Source organism: Dromaius novaehollandiae, chromosome 1 (genome assembly GCF_036370855.1).
Source record: "Dromaius novaehollandiae isolate bDroNov1 chromosome 1, bDroNov1.hap1, whole genome shotgun sequence".
Lineage (NCBI taxonomy): Eukaryota > Metazoa > Chordata > Aves > Casuariiformes > Dromaiidae > Dromaius > Dromaius novaehollandiae.
Window position 1 is genome coordinate 209,832,838 of NC_088098.1, and position 22,680 is coordinate 209,855,517.

The window sequence follows — 22,680 nt, forward strand, 5'->3', positions numbered from 1 at the left end:
GAGATAGGATATGACACAGCCTATGTCATCTAATCACCCTTTCCCCACACACAAAAGCAAGGAGAGTTTGAATACAAGCAGAGGATGTTAATGCAAAACAGATAAAAGAAAAGGCGTGAGTGGAATTTTTGGTTTGATTTGTTTTGTGGTCTGGATTTTTTGCACACAATTCACCTTTAACATGAGGAACTCACTGCCACATGAATCAATGACCCCAAAGAACTGAAGTGATTCACAAATGAGTGCCATATTCAAGGAAAAAAATTATTGTGAGTCTGTTTAGTATTTAAAAAAAAAAAAAAAAAAAAAAGAGTGGAAGAGAGTCTTATGTCTAAGAGCAAACCCCAGTTTATAACTGATGGTAATTTTTTATGAGGACAGATTACCTCAATTTTTGCTATTGCAAATCTGACTTTTGGGTAGTCTTTCTAAGCCAGTGTTGTGTGGGCCTTTTAACAGAATCTGTATGCTACTATCTATGTTCTAACCACAAACCTTTTCTCAATGAAGTCTTTGGCTGGTACAGAAATTTGGGCTGTAGCACATCTTCCAGGTCTGGCCCACCAGCAGCCCTGGACAGGGGATGCCTTACAGTATGCTACAGGCTGCCCCTGGTCAAGGCATCCAAGTTCCTCTGCATGGGATCCAGGGGAGACCATGGGCGGGATGGGCCATGGGCACACCTGGGTCTCACCCTAACACTGAGCCAGGACCACCAGGATACCAGCACCTGGACCTAAAGTACAGAGATAATCTAAGATTAGCCATATGTAAAGGCTATCAACCCCTGTCTGTACAGGGGCCTGCACTTCCACTGGAAAAAAACATAGGGATCTACAAACCAAGAGATTAAAAAATAATTTCTAAAGTGTTGTTACTGGATGACTATTGGTCTCATTCAGGGTACTGAGTCCCATATTCACCTTTTATTTCCTGTAACATGTTACTTTTAGTCCAGAAGAGCAGTTTTGTGTAAGGCAAAGAAGGCAAGGATAAGGTCTAACATTCTTCTAAAATTGGATGGTCACGCTGGTGTTTCCTGTCCCATATGATATAAAGAGTACCAAGCACACAAAGAGCCCAGGCAGGACAGACACACTTTTCCTCAGCCCAGGAGTAGGTTCCTGTCTCTCTGCTGATGCCCTCTGGGGAGTGCAGAGCGCTGCTGGGCAAGGGCGAGCGGTGTGGCAAAATATTCACCAGATGGACAAGCACTGCAATGATTGAATTATTGGGGATTACTTCTTAAATTTCCTGTCATTGATTGGTGCTTATAAAACCTGTTAACATGTATCATCACATTTGTTCTTAAGGCAACTCACTCCTGTGCGCAAAGAAAAAAAAAAAAAAAAACCTGAACAACCCACAATTCCACACCCAACGTTCCCAAAGAAACCCTCAAAATGACCCAAAACCATTTAAAGACTTCAAGAGAATTTGTTAGTACTGGTTCCTGAGCTGCCCTTCCGAATAAATGCAGGTTCTTCTCCCTGTCTTTTCTAACCAATATGTGATCCGGGTATGGACCATCAGAAAAGAAATCTACTTGCAAATACTGACTGCACTGCAGTCTTTTATGCCTGCTCCACACACCAGCTGAAATGCAAAATCATTTTCACATTAGCATTTGTTATGACAACTGTAAAAAAGTTTGAGTTTTTTTTCTCCTCAAATTAAATCATTTAAAGAAATCCTTTGTTTTTAACAACTAGGAGAGAGACAAACTACCTTGACATTTTTCTAAAGCAAGACTTTCTGAGGCAAAATCATGTCCTTATCTGCTCTAAAAGCTGAAAACCCTTTATTATGCAGAACCTCTGATATTCCTCTCCAGAAAGGTAATTCACAACTTCTGTGCACAGGTGAGATAAATTTTCCTCATTAAGAGGTGGATTAGAGACCCCATGCTGTGGTCACTGTTTTCATAGCTGGATATTTAGCACTAACTGAACAGCCGTGGAACAGTAGTTATGGTTCAAGGCTTTGAGGGAATCTCTGACAACTTCTTCTGATGGTGTAATTTGCTCTTCAATGGATGGCAATAATTGAGAGGTTCCTTGCAACCTTTGTGAGATCCATTCTGATGATTTTTATGGCAGTGGCATTTAGGTTAATAACTAGGGAACAGGGAATTTGGGGGTTTTCTTTGTAGCTGGGTCTCAAGTGTCCTAATCAGGTGTTCTTTGAGAAGGAGTAACTAAGGTCATTTATCTCTCCTTTCCTCCTGCTGGGTCCTTTTTATTTTTCAGTTTATCGTGAGTATTTAGGGTCTCCAAATTTCCTCTACTAGTCTTCATCTTTTCCTCTTCTGTCTTGTTGGGTACAGAGTACCTGTTTTGGTTACCAGGATTAAATGTAACTGAGTTTTCCTCCCACTCTTTCTAAACTTCACCTTCTTTGATGATGTCTAATGCCTTCACTTGAACTTTATTTCCTTTTCTTTCTTGTGATGTTTCCACACATTCTTTTCTCTTTGCTCTTTCTTGCTGCCCCAACTGAATTTGTATGATCCAATTTGACTTCATTTGTATTTTTTGGTAAATTTATCTACACTCTAAGCCCTTCCACTTTCTCCTCTACTCTAGGAATCGACTTCCATTTAATATGTGTGTATCCTGCGTGAGCTTCATGCCTTTTGGGAGCACTGCATAGACTGCACTCTGGATTGCCTTAAAAACCTTGATAGCCATTTGGCAAAGCTCCTGTTGTTCCTCCTTTCAGTAAGGTTATAATTTGTAAATGAAAGGACTTTTCTGCACTGAGCACATATCATTTTACTGTCTCCAGTTCACTCTCAGGTTCACTAAGTTTTTTCCTGAGTTATGTACTGTAATATGCATTGCCTCTAAGGATCTACTCCAGCTGCATCCCAAGTTCAGCCTTGCTGCTTTTGTATCTGGGCTATTTCTCTTTTAGAGGGTTGTTGTCTTCAAGATACCTTTTGCTATCTAGGTCAGCCTAAAAGACAAGCACTAAATAAATCTTTTATTCTATTATGTTAGCAGTGTTAAAATAAACAGGCTCCCCCTATAGAGTTTTATTACATAACCATGATGAAGACTGTAGCATCTGGGAATGGAATATCACAAGCAATATTTGAAAAGAAAGAGTCTATGGTGGGTGTTTTGTCCAAATTTTATTCAAGCATTTAAAAGGTATTTCAATACCTAGCACAAGAATTTATACTATTACGATGAGATTCACCACTGGGAAGAAAGCCAGCATAAGACCTCGACAATGCTGCCATCTCAATTAAGTACTCAGAAAGTAAGTGATGACCAGGTCTTATGCTGATATGCTACCCAGGGATTAATTAGATGATCATGTATTAAACTTTATCCAAGTGAATTTTTCATCCAAGTGCAAAGTATGGATGTTCATTTTAAACATTCACCATGCTGAAGTGGGCTCTAGTATTGGGGTTGATTTCAGTTGATTTTGATGTCTACACCTCAGCAAGTCATCTAGCCTCCTTTATGCAGAGAAAGAAGAACTTTCAGGATGTGTGCCATGAACTGTGCTTGAGAAGTCTCTGTTTTCCTTCACTGACTTTTAAGAAGCATAGACAGCAAGCTTGGGTGTGGACATCTGCTATGTCTACTACAGTAGCTCAGTCAAAGTGTATCCAAACAATCAGCTACATGGCTTCTTGCTTTTACAAACACAGAGAATGAATCAAGTGTGACAGAGGTGGAGGATCAGAGGAAAAAAATAAAAAATGTGACCTGTAACCTACCAGTAGATTTTTCATTGTTCCTTAATTTACCTGTTGCTGCCCTTAATCTATTTGGCCTACAAATCTTGGTCTACCTCTAAAAATATTAAAGAAAAAAGATTGCTTGGTTACTTACTCTGTAGAGTTATTTAGCTCCTCCTGTATATACTAAATTGGTGAGCACTTCTCCTGTAGCCCTGTTTGCTTAAACAGAGGTCTGGGGTTTTATGCAGCTACTCCACCACTCCTAAGGCAGCTTTGCACCATATCCCACCACTGCCATAGTAACACTCGTGCATGGCCCTTTGCACAGCAGTTGTCACACAAGGCTGAGCACGCAATCACTTCTTTCTGTTTGCTCCTGTTGTTGTCGTGATTTATTAGGTACAAAGGCAGGCGACTGGCCCAGCACAAGTCGGAAATAGAGTGTTTCACCCCAAAAGGGAGTATGGGGAATGGTGGTAGAGCTACAATGACCAGGTAAGCAAACAGCAAGTGGCCTTAGGGCAGTGTGGTATGTCTGTGAACAAGAGGAGCAGCCCTGGGACAATGCCAGCCCAGATCCTCTATCTGTAATACTTGTGCATCCCATATAGTATGTCTGGAAAAAAAAAAAAAAAAAGAAGAGAAAAAAGAAAACACTTGGTCACTGCTGGTTTCTGTGTTCCATCTGACTGCAGAAAAACCTGCACCATGTTCATTTGAGTGATCAGAACCACGTGTCCTGTGTAATGTTGTTGTAACACGGTGCTTTGGGTAGGAGAAGCTTTAAACCTGACTTATTAAGCTGATAGAGCTGGTAAAGGGAGACAGCATTCAAACAGCTAGTGACAGCTCTGGAATTCCTTTGGAGTGACGGTCCTACTACCTACTAAGGGCTATATTAATAAATAGCTTATAATATATGTAATCAGAAGAGCTTTTAAGAAAGCCAAGAAAACCAGACTGATGGAAATGTTTCCAACATGAAACTGCTGAATCTTCCCAGTCAAAATGCCATGTGGGAAAGTGCTGAGCTCTGTAGTGGTTTTAAGGAAAGGTTTCAAATTGATTTTAAACAGAGTTGAAAACATTTTTTTCATAACTTTCTCCATGTCATCTAATTTAGATGTTTTTGTTTAATTTATTTTGGTCTTTATATATTATACATCAGTATTACACTTGTATATTATAAGCTACATTTTATTCAGTGTTACTGCAACGAACTGATTTAATATGGCCATTTTAATGTTTTTGTATTCAAATATTTCAAGCTGTTTAATTCTATGAAGTGTTTGGATATTTCAACTATTCATCTCATTTTGGGTCCAGATAAATTTCTTAATGCTGGACTCTCTCATAAGACAGAAAATCCATTTCTCCAGACAGGATCATAAATTAATAAGCTCTCTATATCACAGTAGGTTGTAAATCTTTTAGGAAAAGGTAATCCAAATAGGTATTGTATCAAGGTGTTGAATTCTATTACAAGCTAGAACCATTTGGTTTACTGTCTATTAAAAGATCTACTCACTCATTATTGACCCCTATAAAGTATTTATAAATGTAACCTTAGAGCACAGTGTGTACCTTTACTTTTTCCAAGTGTTATATCACAGGTAGATTTTATCATTGCAGGAAGGTGTTCAATGAAACACTTTTACAGCATTATGTACCCCTTGGGTACAATATTTACTCATACTTAAGGCTAGCAATGATAACACTGCACAGTACACACTTGAGGGATTCTTACTATTTAAATAACATCAGGAACATTCATTGCTGAGTGTTGTTCAAAATGTATCAATGTCCACCATTTTTCGTCAGGCTGGATTCTGTTTCTTGTTCGTGTGGTGTTTGGATTTTTTTTCCCTTTATTTACATTGCATTGCCTTCAGTGATATTTATTCCTCCTTTAAAAGCCATTTGGAGTCACTATAGAAGAGAGTTTTGAAGAAGAGGCAAGTACATGTAAATGTCAGACAACTGTATTTCCTTGTACACTGTTCAGCTCTGTTTTGCCCATTCATATATGCACATCTGAAAAACCTCTTTTTTATATTTTATATTTTCACAGTGAAGAATCTGTTTGCATTCCAGAGTGTAATCGATCTGAGTCAAGTAGAGATGAGAAAGAGATCCCCGTTAAAGAGGATGCCTTAACAGTCAAAAAGACTGGAAACTGTGTCAATGTAATAGTTCCACAACCAGACTGTCAGCCGCAAGACCTACTCAAACAGTTAAGACTATCTGCTGCTTAACAGAGAGTGGCATTGCATTTGATGGCTGTGTTTTGTTGTCTCCAGCCATAGTGTCCTGACTAGTGGTCTTGTCAAAGTCCATAAGCTAAGCAGAGTTGCCACTGAATGGCCTGGGAACCACCCAACGAGAGTGTAGATGTGGCCAAAAGCAAAGTAGGTGTCATTCTTCCATCCCATAAGTATCAAACCCATGCTAGAAGTCACTGTGAGGAAGTGCAGGTGGAAAAAAGACAGATGCAGGGGTATGGCCATTTGTGAATAATGAAAAGATCTCATCATCTTTTCCCATTTTCACTGCAATGGAAATGAAGAGGTCCCTTGATACTGACCAAATCCTACTTATAGCAATTTAGCCTAAAAAAATCTGTGCAGTTTCAGCTGGACGTTGTTGTTCGGCTCATGTTCTCAAATCCCTTGTGCAATATTATTTTTGTGTTTCAACCCTAGCATAGATGTTTCTCACATCAGGGCTTAACTATCACTGTTTATGTCTTGCAAATGGCTTGGAGTTTTTCAAGATGAAAAGTGACATAAAACTGTAGTAACTGGTACACTATATGATGCTTTGAAAGGTAATTTCTGAATAAGAGAAGTCACTATATTCTCTGTCATCTGCAAACACTGTTCACACATATCAGATAAAATTAATTACAGAATGGAAGGCTGCATGCCGTCATTGTTATGATTCATCATTTAAGTTACTGGTTTGATTAAACACAACAAATAAGAAACGGAATAATAATTTATAAGAGTTATTTTTCTGCTGATAAGTCCCATGTGCATAAATGCCTCTGTAGTCATTTCTTGCCTCTGGAGTTATTTCTCAGGCATGCCAAATGCCTGAAATTCCTCCCATTCTATGCTCTTTGCAGAGAATGGAGTTCAAATCCATCCTTGACTCTGGAGCTGAATCTAGGATAGCTAACTACGTTTTTTTTTCCCTTTGCACTCTCTGTGCTCCTGTTGCCAGCTTCAGGGGGAGATGGACATTTCCTATTTTTACTGATGGCCAATAGATTTCAATTTGATACCTTTAGCAAATTTTCATAAAGTCCACTGAAAGCAATGAAGGCACATGTCAAGTAAGCAGTGTGGAAAGCATCTTAAAAATACGTGCCCCAGGAAGCAACACTGCCAGATCCAAAAGCAGCATTATTCTCTCTCCGTGCCATGGATATGATGCTCCAGCATAGCAGCAACGTGCTCTGAGCTGCTTGAAGTGACATTTTTCAGATGAAAAGTAAAACACAGAGCTGGCTGCCTTAATTAACAATCACAATGAGGCCACAGTGAGAGGGGGAAGAAGTTACATCTGGCATCAAAATCATTTTTGCATTTTGGGTCGGGATAACAGGCCTGCTAGAAATGCCTCGTTCAGATCCCAGGCACTGCATTTCCCACACTGAACAGCCGTGCTGCTGAAACAGCTGCCGGGCTTAGCGTCGCTGGCGGCTGCGCTGGGAGGTCAGTGGCAAAATTTCTGTCTACCAGCTCTTTGTCAGTTTGTAGCTTCTTTCATCCTTATAGATAGATGAAAGTCATCCATGCAAATGTCAGCTGAGATTTTCAGAGCTCTTAACACACTCAGATGTCCACTTACTACTAAAACTCCTGGGAGTTTTAGTGAGACCTGCGAATCCTGGGTCCAGTTTTATGATTCGATACACACACGCATAAATATATATGTATATATTTACAGTATATGGTAACTGGCAGCATAAGGAAGGGAGGTAAAAAGAGGTTATAGTTCTAGGAGCAATATGAGTAAATGTCCTTGGTTTTGTTGGCAAAGCAACTCTTTTTATTTGCAATGTAATTGCAAAGGGGGTTGTTTGCTTATAGAACTCAGGACAGGACAAAATGAGTACTTGCCCCATATAATTCCTCTTTTATGTTTAGTTGTTATTTATCTCTGCAGAACAAGCAGCAGTGGAGTAATTCAAGCTGTATAACTTGAAAGATATATTGCTAGTGGACTATTTATGTGTGGCAGAATTTGCTTTCAGTCAGGGAGACAATTATATAGGCATGTAAAGGTTTCCTTATAAGCTATTTCAAATGACAGCAAGTGCAATAACATAAACAAACCATTACAATGGTGGAACTGACCTAGTTTAGCTACTGTGTCTAGTTTTAGCCAGTTATCCAGGCTGCCCTATAGATACAGGAGAAACTGGGCACAGGTTTGCTAGAGTTCTCTGCTCCAACTGCTTATTTCATTCCAACGCCTTTAGCACATTGCAAAGCATTTGCATTTTCCCAAGGGTCGAGAACTTGGGCCATTACAAGCAAAATTTTTATTGATCTGAGATTGACTCAAGTTACAAGACTAGAGAAACAAAATACACGTGTTCCTGTGCTTGCACACATCACAGGCACATACACAGACCTTCATTATGAAGAGTCAATTTTTAATTAGATCTACAGACAGTACTCAAATCTTTTTCAGGCAGAATAATTATATCATTGAGTCCTTAATAAGGTTTCAGCAGAGGACTCTGAAAGGACAAAGGTTTCTCATCATTAATTTGAATAACAAGAGTTCTCCTTGGCAGAAAGTTGTATGGACTGAGTACAGAAGTTTATCCTGCACACTTTATCCGGTTGCTTCTGGTTGAAAAAGAAGGAAGGCATTCTCCCTTAAAGAGAGGAAGAGACTGTCCTTAATAAACAGGTTTGGTCTGCACAATGCTGGAGCATGAACTTTACATCAGCTTCCTAAAAACCAAGATACTGCTTCATGCAATACAGTACTTCAGACATTGAAATAGCTAAGCAAAAATTTGCTACCAAATTTACTCAAATTTAGACAAATATTCTGAAATATTAATGTCCACTCACAGACTGAAAGAACTTTAATTCATTCTTTATCATACTCATATCAGCATTAATTGCATATAGATCATATAGGTCTTCATCAAGATGTTGTCTAGCATGCATTTTCAGCTATACCAACTCAAATATAGAATCAGATGTTGATATGGTACAACTTTGAATCTTAAGGACAGAGAACAAAATTTCCCTTAAATTCTTCATTTAAAACTGTATTCGTCTCCCTCATATTCCAGTTTCCACTAGCAAATGTTGCTAAATATGTAGCTATACATTCAAAATTTTCTCAGACAATTTTAAATTTCATAATTTTAAGCAGAGTTGCATATTTCAGAGGAAAGATGTTAATAAGAAAATGTGATGTATCCTCAAATTGCGTATGTTTTCAATAAGTGCCCCAATACTAGTCACACATACCTGGCTGCTACTATTAAGCACTCTTCATCAGCATTCATTTCAGCAGCTTCAGGTAGTCCACAAGAATAGCACACTTGCTATAAAATGATAGTTTTCAGCTACTGTGACTGTCAGTCCTTCTTCCTGTTTTTTACTTCTGTATTTTGAAGGACCTCACAAAACACTATTGCTTTAATGGCAGCTGGCTAAAGAAACCCTGGTAACAGAGCTATGCACAATCTTGTAGATAATCATATCACAGAGCAAGAAACTCTGAAACAAAGCTTGTGCTGCATCAACCAAAACAAAGGACATCATAGTTATCTATTCTAGATAATAAGAAAGGCACGCAAGAGGGTGGGGGGAACATTTTCCTTATCACCTAAGTGGATAAAAAGCAGTTAATATCCATTATGAATGTGGAATAAAACCTTAGAGGCAAAACATAAGTGACTAAAGAGATTAAGTAAGAGAAGAAAATGAGGAACACATACAAATTGTTATTCTGTCAGCAAGTGGACAATTGTAGAGGTAAGATTGGAAATATCAGAGTCTTCAAAAGTTCTCATTTACACTACTTTCATTTCTCATACATATTATCTCACAGTAAGGCTAGCAGGATGGGAAAAGACCTAGCTATAAAAAAATCAGAGCAACTTTTAGTAAAGAAACTGGAGAAATAATTACTATGACTGCTTCTGAGGAAATCCCTTTTGTACATAAAACTGAACCTAATTAACCTATAGTGAAAGAAATGAAAATACACACCACTCTAAAGATTTTGCTTTACCAAAAAAAGTATCTTGTTAACATTTTGGTTTGGAAACGAGGTCACTGCTTTAAGTTTGTTCATCTCCAGATATGACCTGTACCCTGCTCTGCTCTACTCAGCTCAAAGGGCCAGCCAAAAGGGCAGAGCAGGGTAGAAATGTGTAACTTGCATTCAGCCAAGCTTAGCGGTGGAGTTCCTTTGGGAGCTTGCAACTGTAATTTTGCTGTTCTCATCTGAGGCAGCCAAATCTGCTTGTAAAAAAGCTCTAAAATATCACTGATGTAAAGTTTCCCATCTCTCAAAGGAACATGGTAAAGCTGGGCATAATAAATATAAATTTTTTTTTGTGATATTCTCCTAATAGGCATCACAGTCTGTCTTTGATGTATCTCTATTTCTTTCTTTTTAAATTGTGCATGCAGTGGTGGTTTCTGGTTAACTTGACAGAATAGCAATATGTGTTTAGAGAAGAATCTTAAAAGCACCATCCCTGGAATATAACAATATAAGAAAACTAATAATGTTCCTTTCATGGAGATGGTAAATGATTGCACACCTCAGTCCAGTGCTATTTTTGCATTTGTTAGTAACACAGTAAGTAGGTGCAACATGATAAAGCAGATGACACATTCCTGAAGTAACAGTTATAATTATTGCCAAACTACTGGAAATTTTACTTCTGGGTTAATTTTTTAGAGATTGATTGCTACTTGCTTCCTATTCAGTTTGTTATAACAAGAATTTTTCAATGAATAATGGTCAAAACATTCAGGCTTTTGTTCAAAATTTACATCAAATAGCCATTGGGACTCCTTTAGGGCCCCTGAACATCCTTCATGGCCACAGATATGGCTTGATTATGTTCAGACACAGGGCAAAGGCAATGAGCAATTGTATCAACGAACCAAGAGTAACCCAAAACCAAAATGGGATTCGGGGGATTGGTAGCTGCTCCACTGAAGACTTAACTGTCAGCTGCCCTTGCCCAGTGTTGGACACATCCCATATTTCATCCTTTTCCTTTCTCCAGGCTCCTCATTCTCATATCACATTCCTCCTTAATAAACTTCTAATGCAGCAGCAGTGGTCTCTTGAACAGTGACCAGGTAGGGAGAGACTTGTTCCCTTTACAACCTCTCACAGTTCTACCTTCAGTAAACCAAAAATGTCTAAGTGCCTTTGGAGCACACTCCTAAAGAAGTAAGTAGAGTTTGTGCTTCCTGACTGAGCCAGTGCCTGAAATGAGGAGGTGTGCTAAAACATACCTCTTGTGGAAAGTGCCACAGCTTTCTTTGGGAAAGTGTTTCTATTTGTACTGGCAGGTCCCGCATAGTAATTGCCAAAAGCTGGCATTTATCTTGCCTGGGTAACAGGCAGGTGGCTCACAGATCCCTCTGAGCTCTGGATTCAATGGGAGTAAAGAGATCCCACTGCTAGGACATGCAGGAACTGGAAGTAAGCCCCCTCCTTCTCCTAGATCAAGGTTTGGAGTGCAAGTCCACCACCCTCCTGCTCAATAGGAGCAGGGAGGAGGTCTCATCATTATGACATGCAAGACATGCAGGAACTGGAAGTAAGCCCCCTCCTTCTCCTAGATCAAGGTTTGGAGTGCAAGTTCACCACCCTTCTGCTCAATAGGAGCAGGGAGGAGGTCTCATCATTATCGTACCACAACTAGAGGCAAGATCTTGCCTCCCACAGAATCCAAATTCTGCTCCTGCTGCTGGTACTGAATTCAGGACTCAGCATGACCAAGGAGCCATGCCTCCCAAACAGCTCTTGGCACCCACCGAGTATCCTATTTGGTGAGAGGGACACAAGGTCCTCAGGAGCACTAGTTTCCCTCCGAAAGAGGCAGCTAGTCCCAGCTCCTGCTCAACTCAGAACCACATCCTCACGCACACAGAGCAGGGGCACGGAGATGCACAAGGTCAGTGATTTGTGCTACAGGCTAGATTTTGCTTTTCTTGGTTGCTTTGTTAAATCCTCAGATATCACTGAGGTAGAGCAAAAAGAAGAGATCACTCTTAATAGCAAGTTACAAGGCATTTACCCTCAGCTGTTCTGCCTGACATTTTGGGAGTAAACTCTGGATCTTCCCATTTACACAGAGATAGTTAGTACAAGGTGCATAGTGGTTATTTCCAGGATCCAGAGAACAGTATGGAGATAACACTTCTATACTCACAGATCATCTCCCAGTCTAGGTCTTCTTAAAACATCCAGTGGCTTACGTTGTGTTTGTCTGCTGGACTCTCACACTGCTTTTGAGGAGGAAAACTGTTGGTGCATGTTGTGTTATGTGATCCATTGTAATTCCGTGTAATGTGACCATGGATGTGAACCCACAAGAAGAAGCTTTGTTCGCACTGAGCAGACAACCTTTTTTGTAATGACTAGAAGAGCTATTAATAGTGTGCAGCAAGCCTCCACATTGAGGCTTATATAAAGTCATCTGTGTTTAGTAAACTGTGTCTCTTGCAAAGTGTTATACTGCAGGCTAACATGTGCAAGTATAATTATTTTAGGCTTAAAAAGCAAAGAAACAAACAACAAATTTATGATACTTTGCCGGGGGTTCAATTTGCTTGTCCTTCCAAAAACCTAAATGGCTTTAGCAAATGTTTTGGGAACCAAAATGAATTGTTTAAAATTCTATTGTATTATATATATAAATCATGCCTATTCATATGTTATTACTGTTGACATCATCTCAGAGTCATTGTTTGTTTCATCTGAGAAATATTGCTAATGGTCTTTCTTAAACCCAAGAACTACCAGTAAATGCATGTATAAGCACACATCAGCTTTAAAAGGGAAGATAGAAAAGGAAAGGAGTGATTTCATACTGTGTGTTTATAAGCTCTGCAGCCAGCTTTGTTCTACAAGACTTTTTCTTAGGCAGTAAGAGGAGAAAAATAAGCAACTTTGCTAAAGAGCAAGTGATGGGAGCTGGAGAGCTATGACTCTAAGAGGATTCGTTTTGGAAGAGAGTGGAACAAAATGTTTGCAGCTCTCTGCAAGCACAGGTCACACTGAGCAACTTCTATAGCTTGTCCATCATTTCTTTTCTGCTAGGAAGACAGTATTGTTCTCTGAGTTGACCTGCAGTTAAAAGGTCTTTAAGCTAGTGGTGGCTAACTTACCAAGTATCTTGATTGAGAAGAGGTCGGCCATTACAAACGTCTCCCCGCACCACAAGCAGTATAGCCCCATTCTGAGCACTGCTACAGTACTTCCAAGTCCTGTGCTATAAACAGATGCGTTCCCAGGCATAACACACTACGTTTCTCCATCTCCTAGTCTTCACTCCCTGCACCACACCCAAAAACCCATGGCCAGCACCTCACATCCCAGGTCTCTACCATCAAAGCTCCCATGGCCAGCCTTCCTATCAGCGCCCTGCAAAACAGTCAGTCCAGGACTCTCACCCACTCCCTTCACACATTTACCTCTTCCTCCCTCCTCCACACACCTCAGTCCCACAACCTCCCTTCCTGACACTGACCCATCAGGAGGGAAACCACTAAGCTGTTCCCTCATCCAGGACAAATACTGCCTATGCCCCAAGGGGTCAGAGCAGCAACAGAGAGGTTGGCAGTGCCCATGAACTAGTATAGAGCAGGCCATGATTTGGCCTACAAATGGCCCATGCAATGAGCCCACCATTCTTGCCTTCATTACAAGGATGATCTCAGGCTAAAGTGGAAATAGATCACCAGCTCTGTTTGCCTGGGCACGCCACCAGTTTTATGACTTAGCTGCACTTGAGAAGAACACATACATCCATCATGGGACAAAAATGTCCTTTGTGGAGCTGAGTCACCAGAGAAAATGGCCACCCTATTATTACACAAATGTCTATATCATGAGTAGCAGGATACAGGCTGGTGTTTTGCTTTTGATTTACAGTGAATTTTTTTAAGGCACAAACGCAGCACTTCTTCCAGCCTCTTGTCAAACCAGCTAGACAGATAACGTCCTTAGGTCTGTTAGGTCAGCTGCTATGTCAGCCAATAGTCTGAAAAGTTTCAGATATCCAGACCAGATTTTGGTCATCATGGCTTGTAGGTCAATGTGATATTGTGAAGACAGGCACTATTTGAACTACTTGCCTCACTGTACCTTCCAATTCATCAAACTAGACATAAGTCTGTTTTGTTTTCTTGGAACATCTGGATAGAGATGATGTTGATATGGGTAGGTATAGGCATAAGCACATGTAGAGAGATATTGTTACAGATGTAGATGTAGATATAGATGATATAGATACAGAGAAATGTATAGATATAGATATAGATAAAATTGTAGTCAGCTTTCTCATAAGTACAAGCACTAGGACACCAGATACCCATGGTATAGGTGTAGCTATTATAGTTCTGACTTTGACGCAACTTACAATCTCATCGTGTTTCTGTTTACAGCTCTAATGGGAAATCAGTTTCCTGGGCCCAGAATGAGAAGAGCAGCAGAGGAGCACACCTTTGGCAGCGGTTATCAATCCACATCAACAAAAAAGAGAACCCCAATCAGACTGCAGTGATCAAGCCTTTTTCTAAAAGCACAGATAGTAGCCGACACAGTAGCAGTGCTACAATTCCTGAGACCAGTGCCAAAACGCTTTACGATGTTTCAGAAGCAGAAGAGCAACACCCAGCTCAGTATCGACCACAGACTCCCTCACCTATCAGCATTGTGAGTCACCGAACTGCCTCCGTTAGCCGAACAGAAGATGATGTCCCTACCTTCCAGACAGAGCATGCCCAGAGAAGTAGCTCCTCTCAAGGGTCTCTCATGGAGCAGATCAGCAGCGTGGTTACTCGCTTTACAGCCAACATCAGTGAGCTGAACTCTATGATGCTTTCAACAACCACTCCAGGGACAATGGTGGCCACTCCTCTCTGCTCTTCATACCTGATCCCAAGGGAAATCCAGCTCCCTACAACAATGACCACATTTGCAGAGATCCAACCACTTCCTGCCATTGAAGTCAATGGCGCTTCGCAGTCGGCGAGGAAACCTTCAAGTGACAGTGTCAAAGAAGGCACTTCAGAGACCCCCACGGCAAAGCAAGACCTTGAGGAGCTGGTAGCTTTAACTCCTCCTTCTCCTTTTAGAGACTCCATTGACTCTGGAAGTGCATCTCCCAGTTCTCCAGTTTCTGAATCAGCTCTCTGTATCCCGTCCTCCCCAAAGTATGACACACTCCTCATCAGAGATTATACTCAAAGTTCTTCTTCGCTGTGAATGTAGTTCAAGGCAACATTGGATCTCAACGGCTACAAGCAAGTAGTGAGGGGACAGCCGAGCCTTCAAGATCTCCGGTGTTTACGCAGATAGATGAAGAGGCATTGGGTCATCTTGTGAGAAACAAAGAGTAAGAAGTGGAATTACTTCATGAGTGGAAACATCAGAATTATGCTGTTTTAAGACAAAATGACTCTTGGCAGATTTTTGTGGCCTTAAAAAAACATGGGCTTTTCAGAAACACTGCATCTATTTTCGAGGGCTTATAAGGAGTCTGTTAAATCAGTTACATACCAAGTGCTTTGCTTTAGTATTACAATGAACCGTGTGTACAATATATGGGGGCGGGGGGGGAAATAGATTGTAAACAACTGTACAATGGTTTGTTTGTTTACTCTGATTCCTTACCCAGAAGTGAACCTTGATCTTTTATCAAGAATAGAAGACCAAACATTGAATGTACATTTTCTAACAGACTCAAATCTGGGGACCAACCTATCAAGCTTTCTTTCTTTCTTTCTTTCTTTTTTCTATGAAGATCTCAAAAAACAGTAATGTATGTTAAATAACAACCAAACTTTCTGCTGAAGCATATTGTGTCCGTGATACGTTATACGTGGAGAACACTAAGCTGAGGCTTTGCAGTGAGTGACTGCAATATGGAGGGCTTTACAAGTGACTTCTCAACCTACGCATTTGTTTATGAAATTCTCTTCTATTGGTATCAGAAATTCAATTTGTTAACATTGGATTCACCTTCACAGCAACAAAACCCAAGGAAGATTTCCTGACTATTTCACCATGTTGCCAACTAATAACGAAGTAGCAAAAAATATTTTCTGGAGTACTGTTTTGTAATTCCCTTATCAGGGCAAGTTATTGAGGTGAATATTCTCTTTCTAGCAGCACTACCAAGCTATATTATAGCTGCACTCCCTACTGAAATTAACACATTTTTATGGACGTTCTTATGCTAACATTGCCAGTTAAAATACTTATCCGGCACCCATAACCTTTGCTTGTGAGGAACAGGTAAACACTCTAAGGATTTTCTCCTTTCTTTGAAATATAGAATTCTAAGAAAGCAGTTTGGATTATGATGAATGCTAACTGTCAATTAAAAGATTGTCATAATCATAGTTCATATATAGGGAAAAAGAACTGTTAAAAATCTGCTTAGAGGTGGTTTAGCTACTCTTTAATAAGCAACAATTTTAACTTTATTTAGCTGCTATGTCTTGCAGCTATGAACTGTGACAAAAAAAAGACTTTTGAAGCAATACAGAGTAAAGATTTAAACAGAGAAGACCTAATGAGATTTGAACCAACAGAGTCTTTCTTTGTTTCTTAGCAGCTCCTAGAATAGGCAAGGGGATTACTGATATTTTTTTCCTATATCAAAATAGTACAGTTTAGTGCACTTCATATCATCATGGCACTTTTTTAATACAGGCAGGGAAGAGATTTAAAGTTTGAATAGAAGCTAAATAATTTTTGATAGGTATAGTTATGTAGAACTCCTAAGTCAGGCCCTAAACGCACATTGTATTGGCTCTCTCCTTCATCACATAGCTATCCTCAGGTGCCAAACTTTTGCAGGTTTGTTTTATTTTATTTAAGGATAGTATGAAGTGGTGAGTGATGTACTTCCATTCAAAGCTGAGTTGATGCAGCCTTATACAGAAGACAGCCTTATGGAAGGGAGCCTTGAAATAAGGCTACTATTTTTCATTTTTAACCCCCTAGATCTTATTTCTTCAAAGATTATAAACATCTTGCAATCAAAAATCATGCTCCTTTTTTCTCTCCCATGTACAAGGCGACAAATATTTGATCAAAAAAAAAAAAAAAGACAAAAAAGATGAAAGCACATTCACTTATTTTAGCAAAGAACATTCCCTATTTTTTTTGGAAGCTAGTTTCCCATTATGTTATGTGCTGCACCCCAATTTGCTGTTCAACAACATTAAAACAATTATGGCAGTGTTATCCAACAGCAGTGTATGGGCATGTGTACTCTGCCAGGTACAGTCGCTTACTAGCTGTGCCTACAGCCTGAGCTGGCAGGTCATAAGTCAGCGCTACTCCAGAAGGCAGTTAGATACAGTAAGTCATGACTGTAAGTCCTTGTTACTTATATGTCATTCCTGCCTCTTTGCAGGACTGATTAGCACAGATTCAGTTCTGTGCAGCTTTAGTTTCCGGAGCAGAGCTTGTTTTTACTCTCCTGGTTCACAGTACTAGGATGTCTCATCATTCGTTAGCTGCCCGTGTCATTAAGAGAAAGCATCTTCTTTCACAAGTTACAACCCACGTTTAAGGAAGGGCCGTGTCCAATCAGTGTATGATACAAACATTCTCATTTAGGGAGCCTTGACCCCTTAAAGATTGCTCATGGAAGATTTCTATGACAACGTTTCCCATCAGTGTAATGTTATTTTGATTCATACAGACTGAGTAGATAATTAGTGTGCATTTCAAAGGGATTCTATTACTGTCAGCTCTCTTATACTTTAAGTCATTGATCGATATCATTATTAGATCCTTCTCTACCCCAGACTTTCCTTAGCCTTCTAGGTCCCCATTTCTGTAGTCATTCCTTATGTTGAGGGACTGTTAAACAAGCATGTCTGCTAAGAGCTGTGGGCTTCACTGCACTGAGAAATAATAACAGTGGAAATAAAGATTATACAGGTAGACTTAAAAATCTTATGTTGAAAATAAAATGCATAAAAAGAAGTGTGATGTAGAAACTATCAGATCATGATTCTGCATAAATACACCCCTTCTGGTCCTAAATTGCAATTCTGCACAATCCTGGCCATAGCTACTGTTTAGAGTTTCTTGACAACTTTTGTATATACTGCTGAGATCATATATTTGTGTGTATGTGCATAGTGCATACACACACACAAAAGCCTCAATCTGACAGCTGAATACATGTTTTAAGAGAGTAAAAGTCTGATGTTACACTACCCAATTTTTAAACATTCCTTGCATATTGTCACTTGGGGAAGAGTCATGCATCTTTTGTACACCCATCAGCCAGAAAAAAAGTTTTAATTGCACAAGGAACTGAGGACTGGCCCTGCTAAGATGATACTTCTCTTCTCCAGTTGAACAATTGTTAGTCAGTCTTGGATGAAAGAGAGGTCAGCCTTAGCAGTATGTAAAGAGGGCAGAATACACGGTTATTGTACAGGCTGGTATTACCTTGCAAGATGTACTTGGATTGTATCAGAGGGAGGAAAGATTTAGGGGGAAAGGTAACAACTACGTAATGATTGTAACTCAAAGGACTTAGAATGAGTACAGTGGGAGATCTGCAGGACTGGAAAGTCCTCTGAAAGAAACCAATGTGTTTGATACAGGAAAGAAGAAAATTATGAATGCAAGTATTATAATTTCATTATGCTGCTTGTATGCTAGTATCCTTTTTAGAACATTAAGATATAAAGTCAGAGGTTTTGAGTTATAAAGGTAATGGTTACAATCACGAACACTTTCCAGTCTAACTAAAGAATGTATAAGTACCAAATGAATGGCTTGAAATTGCCTTCCAATTTAGTGCTGCTGCCAGAAAGGGAATTAAAGTAGTTGAAACTATTGTCATTCTTGACCATAGAGACCTCAGAAAATCACTTGTCTCTTGTGCTTGAGGCCAACCCATGAAGAGTAAAGGTATAACCCTCTCTGGAAACTGTATTTTTAAAATAAAGTGAACCATTCTAGCAGGCCATCTGAGGAGAAGTGTTAGCAATACTGAAGAAGAACTGCATTTTTTAATTGGCTCTGAAGAATAATTGCATGACTTTAGAGATGTGCTTCCTTGTACTTCTATCCAAACATTTGGTGCCTAGATATATACAGATACCTTAGACCACAGATTCTTAGATCATGGTCCACAAAACACCTGTTGATGTTTTATGGAAGCTTGGCCGATCACAAGGTGCTGGTTTCTTCTTTTGATTTCCAGCTACAAAACTGAATTAAAAGTTAAATGCTAATTACAAGTTAATGGTTAAAAGTTCTAAAAGCAAAAAAAAAAAAAAAAGCTGCCGTGTTTACAAAAGGACTATGTTGTGATCAAAGCTGGGAGAAGAAGAATTCTTAAGAGTGTAAATAGGAAGGTCAATCCATGATTCAGATTGGATGATAGTGGAGTTCATCTGGGAGTATTTCCTTTAGAGAGAGAGAGAGCAAGACTAAACTGAAAGAGATCATAGCTGCAGGTATGAATTCTGTAGGGGAAAGGGGGCAGCCTTGGTACTCTGCTTAATAGATCAATTATTAGGTGAGAGAAGAGAAAAAAGACATAGACAGAGACCATACTGGAAATGTCAGGTCCTAAGGGAAATAAGAGCACTATGCTCAGGATTAGTAATGTGGCCATAACATTTTTCTTTGATTGGAGATCCGTATCAGGGCTGAACCAAAAAAGGACTTTGGTGCATAAAGTTAGGACATCAGCAGAATTTAATGTAGACATTCAAAACTCAATTATAAAATCCCCCACTCACCTGCCACCTCACTTTGGCATCTAATATTACATCTTTGCATATGCTCAGAACTTCCCTGACCTTGACACATGTAAAGATCTTTGCATCAACTCATGCTAAAGCCCATCAGGGATCCAGAAATAGAGGTTCCTAGGTTTAAACACTTTTATATCCCATGAGTGAATATATGGAGCATACAGAACATTGACAGTCATCCTCCCTACAGAATGGAGAAGAAATCATCCTTTGTTTTAAGACTATGGTTCTAGTTATACTGCTGCAGTTTTGTTTTGGTTTTTTTTTAGTAGCTTAGAGGTTAGAGCATGCATGCAGCAAGTAAGCAATCTAAATTCATACCCTGCCATTGCCAGAGGTAGTGGAAATCTTCCTCCTGGCAGGAAAGTGCTCTAACGACTATGTGTTGATGCACCCTCTGTTCATCTCACTTAGGTAACTTCACAACATAGAAACACAGTCAAGAGTCCCAGGTGAAAAGAGGACGGTTACTCAGCACTCTGATAGGAAATACATGTGGTACAGTGAGATATGATATATGAACATTTAATATAAAATACTTAAAAAATTCCTGAGAGCAGGGACCAGGTGAGCATTTTATCTCCAAAGAAGTGGAGTTACAATTTCTTCTGTGCTATTTATTGGCTCAAAAAAATTCAAATACTTTCCTTAAAAGTGCTTTAATGACAAGAGGAGAGGACGTGCTCCTCGTTACCTCTGTGTCTGTAATCACCTTGTCTTCCACCTGTAGTTCTGACCAGTCTCCTTGGGAAAGGAGAGTCTGAGTCTTTTTGGGCAGATGAAGGAACTAAACTTGGTTTCCCAATTCTTTTCTGAGATCACTGCTAAACTACTGTAGAAAAAAAGGGACCTACTTCTTTTTCCTCCAGCCACCTTTTACAAAGGTAGCCAGTCTTTGAAACAAGAATTGTAGCCATCTGCAGGAACGGGTCCAAGGCTCTGTATTTTCTGTATATTGCATTTCCATACTGGCTTGAGTAGACTAACATCAGACATCCTTTTCCTTATTGCATTGCCTTCCTTCTTCTCATAAACTTCACAATAACATTTAATGAAGTATTCTGGCCTCAACATTAGAGCTAGATAGTATAAAAAGTTAGATATTGCATGGCATAACTGTAAGGTGCTGAAGTCTTTTACTGGTACTGGCCCTCAACCTATTGAGCGCAATGAAATCCCTCCAGATTTATGTCCATGTAAAGAAAATCCAAGTCCAATGGTGGCCATGCTCATCTAGATTTTGGCTACTTGCCTCAGCAGGGAATGATGGAAGACAAGATGTTTCTTCCACTTTCTTTAAAGTCAAAAAACATATGCATTTTATTAGGCTCATTCTTGAACCAACTTTCTAAGCTTGGTGGATAGTGCCGTCCTGCCATATTTTTATATGAGTGCTACTCTAGCAGATATCCCAATGGGAAAAATAGTACTTTAACTGAATGTGTCCAGGCATGTGAGATAACATATCCAAAAATAAGAAACAGGTCACAGTTGTCCTGCAGTTTTATGAATCTCATAAAAGGAAGTCAATGCTCCCCATGAGCAAGAAAATCATTCATCTGCTACCCATCTCAGTGTGTACTGCACGTATTAAAGACTTTGGTTGAATTATCTGAATTCTCTTATTTTGCTGTAGTTTAGTATTATTCCCTCTGTTCAAATCTCTGAAATTACCACTTACAATTTTATACTGTGAAAAGAAAAAAGATACAGGTCAGTGAAGCATAAAGGTAAGTAAAAAATTCATCTAGGTGATGAATTGGTGTATGTGGCTGGTTTTGTCTCATCTGAATAATGACAGTACAAACACTTAAACAATAATCACTAAGTCATTCTGATCTGCCAAATGGGAACAAATATACTATGTATATTATATGTACTAATAGGATTATATGGCAGCTGCTGGTGGTATTTGTAATTAGAAATCTATATAGGATATAGATGTTTTAGAGAGACGGTGCCAATTCTAAAAGATTTGTGTGGGCTACAAGTGCTTGTAATTATTTTTTTTAATTTGCTAATAACTTATGGAAAAACTGGTTTCAAACATTCTGTGAGCGTTTGTTCTTTTTTATGTTGTTGCTGCTTATACTATTAAAACAATAGAGAATGTAAAGTTATTATTTTGATGTGAACTGAAAATGATTTTTCATAAAATTTAACATTTTTATCAGCTTTGGTTTTGCTTTCTACCTGTACAAATGTAATTTATTTTAGCATTGAAAAATACATTTGCTTGTTTCTCGATTGTCTACATCATGTTATAGTTGGTGTTTATGTAGAGTCAGGTACTTTTTGAACAGTATTAAAAAAAAAAATCTGTGATATGACCTAAATCTTGATTGTTATTTTTTTCTATATGATATTTATAGCCATATTTCCAAGGCATTTTTCTGCAGATGAGGTGCACCTAGATTCAAATCTCTCAATAACAATATCTCTCTTTGCTGTTTTAAAGGATTAACTTTACATCCATAAATAATAGTTACATAATGCTCAAGTATAGTCTGATGTTTTCCCTTTAAAATTGAACACAGTCTCATCGATGAGCCATTCCTGGATTTTACTGTCAGGAGGAAACAGTATAATAATCTAGTCTACAGTAACACAAACCAAAGCTATTCACCTAAGAATTCCTATGCTGAAGTTTTATTTTACAGTTGTCCTAGGAGGCCACAATACTCCTGCTATTACAAAATCACATCTAGTCTCTAGTTAAAAGTAGAACATCAGAGAAAATGTTAATATGCTAGTAATTATCAAATGCTGGTAATTTGGTTTCTAGTGCTCTGCTATTCCCATCACTACAAACCTGTGTCTTACCTAAAGCCTGGCTTAGCTACTGTCTATTTCCAGCCATGTATTTTGTTTGCCTTTACTTGTGAAATGAAGAAAACCCTTTCTACTTAGAAATTCTCTCCATTCCATTCCAAAATTCGGCTC

General features: G+C 39.1%; 1 protein-coding gene across 3 annotated transcripts in view; it reads left to right on the forward strand.

Moving 5' to 3' along the window:
- GRM5 (glutamate metabotropic receptor 5) overlaps positions 1-22,088 on the forward strand; it is a 281,955-nt gene extending 259,867 nt beyond the window's left edge. Inside the window, exons 9-11 of one of the 3 annotated variants that reach the window (XM_026109169.2) lie at positions 4,100-4,195; positions 5,772-5,933; positions 14,380-22,088. In XM_026109169.2, coding sequence (XP_025964954.2) covers positions 4,100-4,195; positions 5,772-5,933; positions 14,380-15,202 — 1,081 coding nt within the window. In that variant the 3' untranslated portion in view covers positions 15,203-22,088. The remainder of the gene's footprint in view (positions 1-4,099; positions 4,196-5,771; positions 5,934-14,379) is intronic. The other 2 variants (XM_026109170.2, XM_026109171.2) reach the window with 2 other exon arrangements.
- The last annotated feature ends 592 nt before the right edge of the window (positions 22,089-22,680 follow it).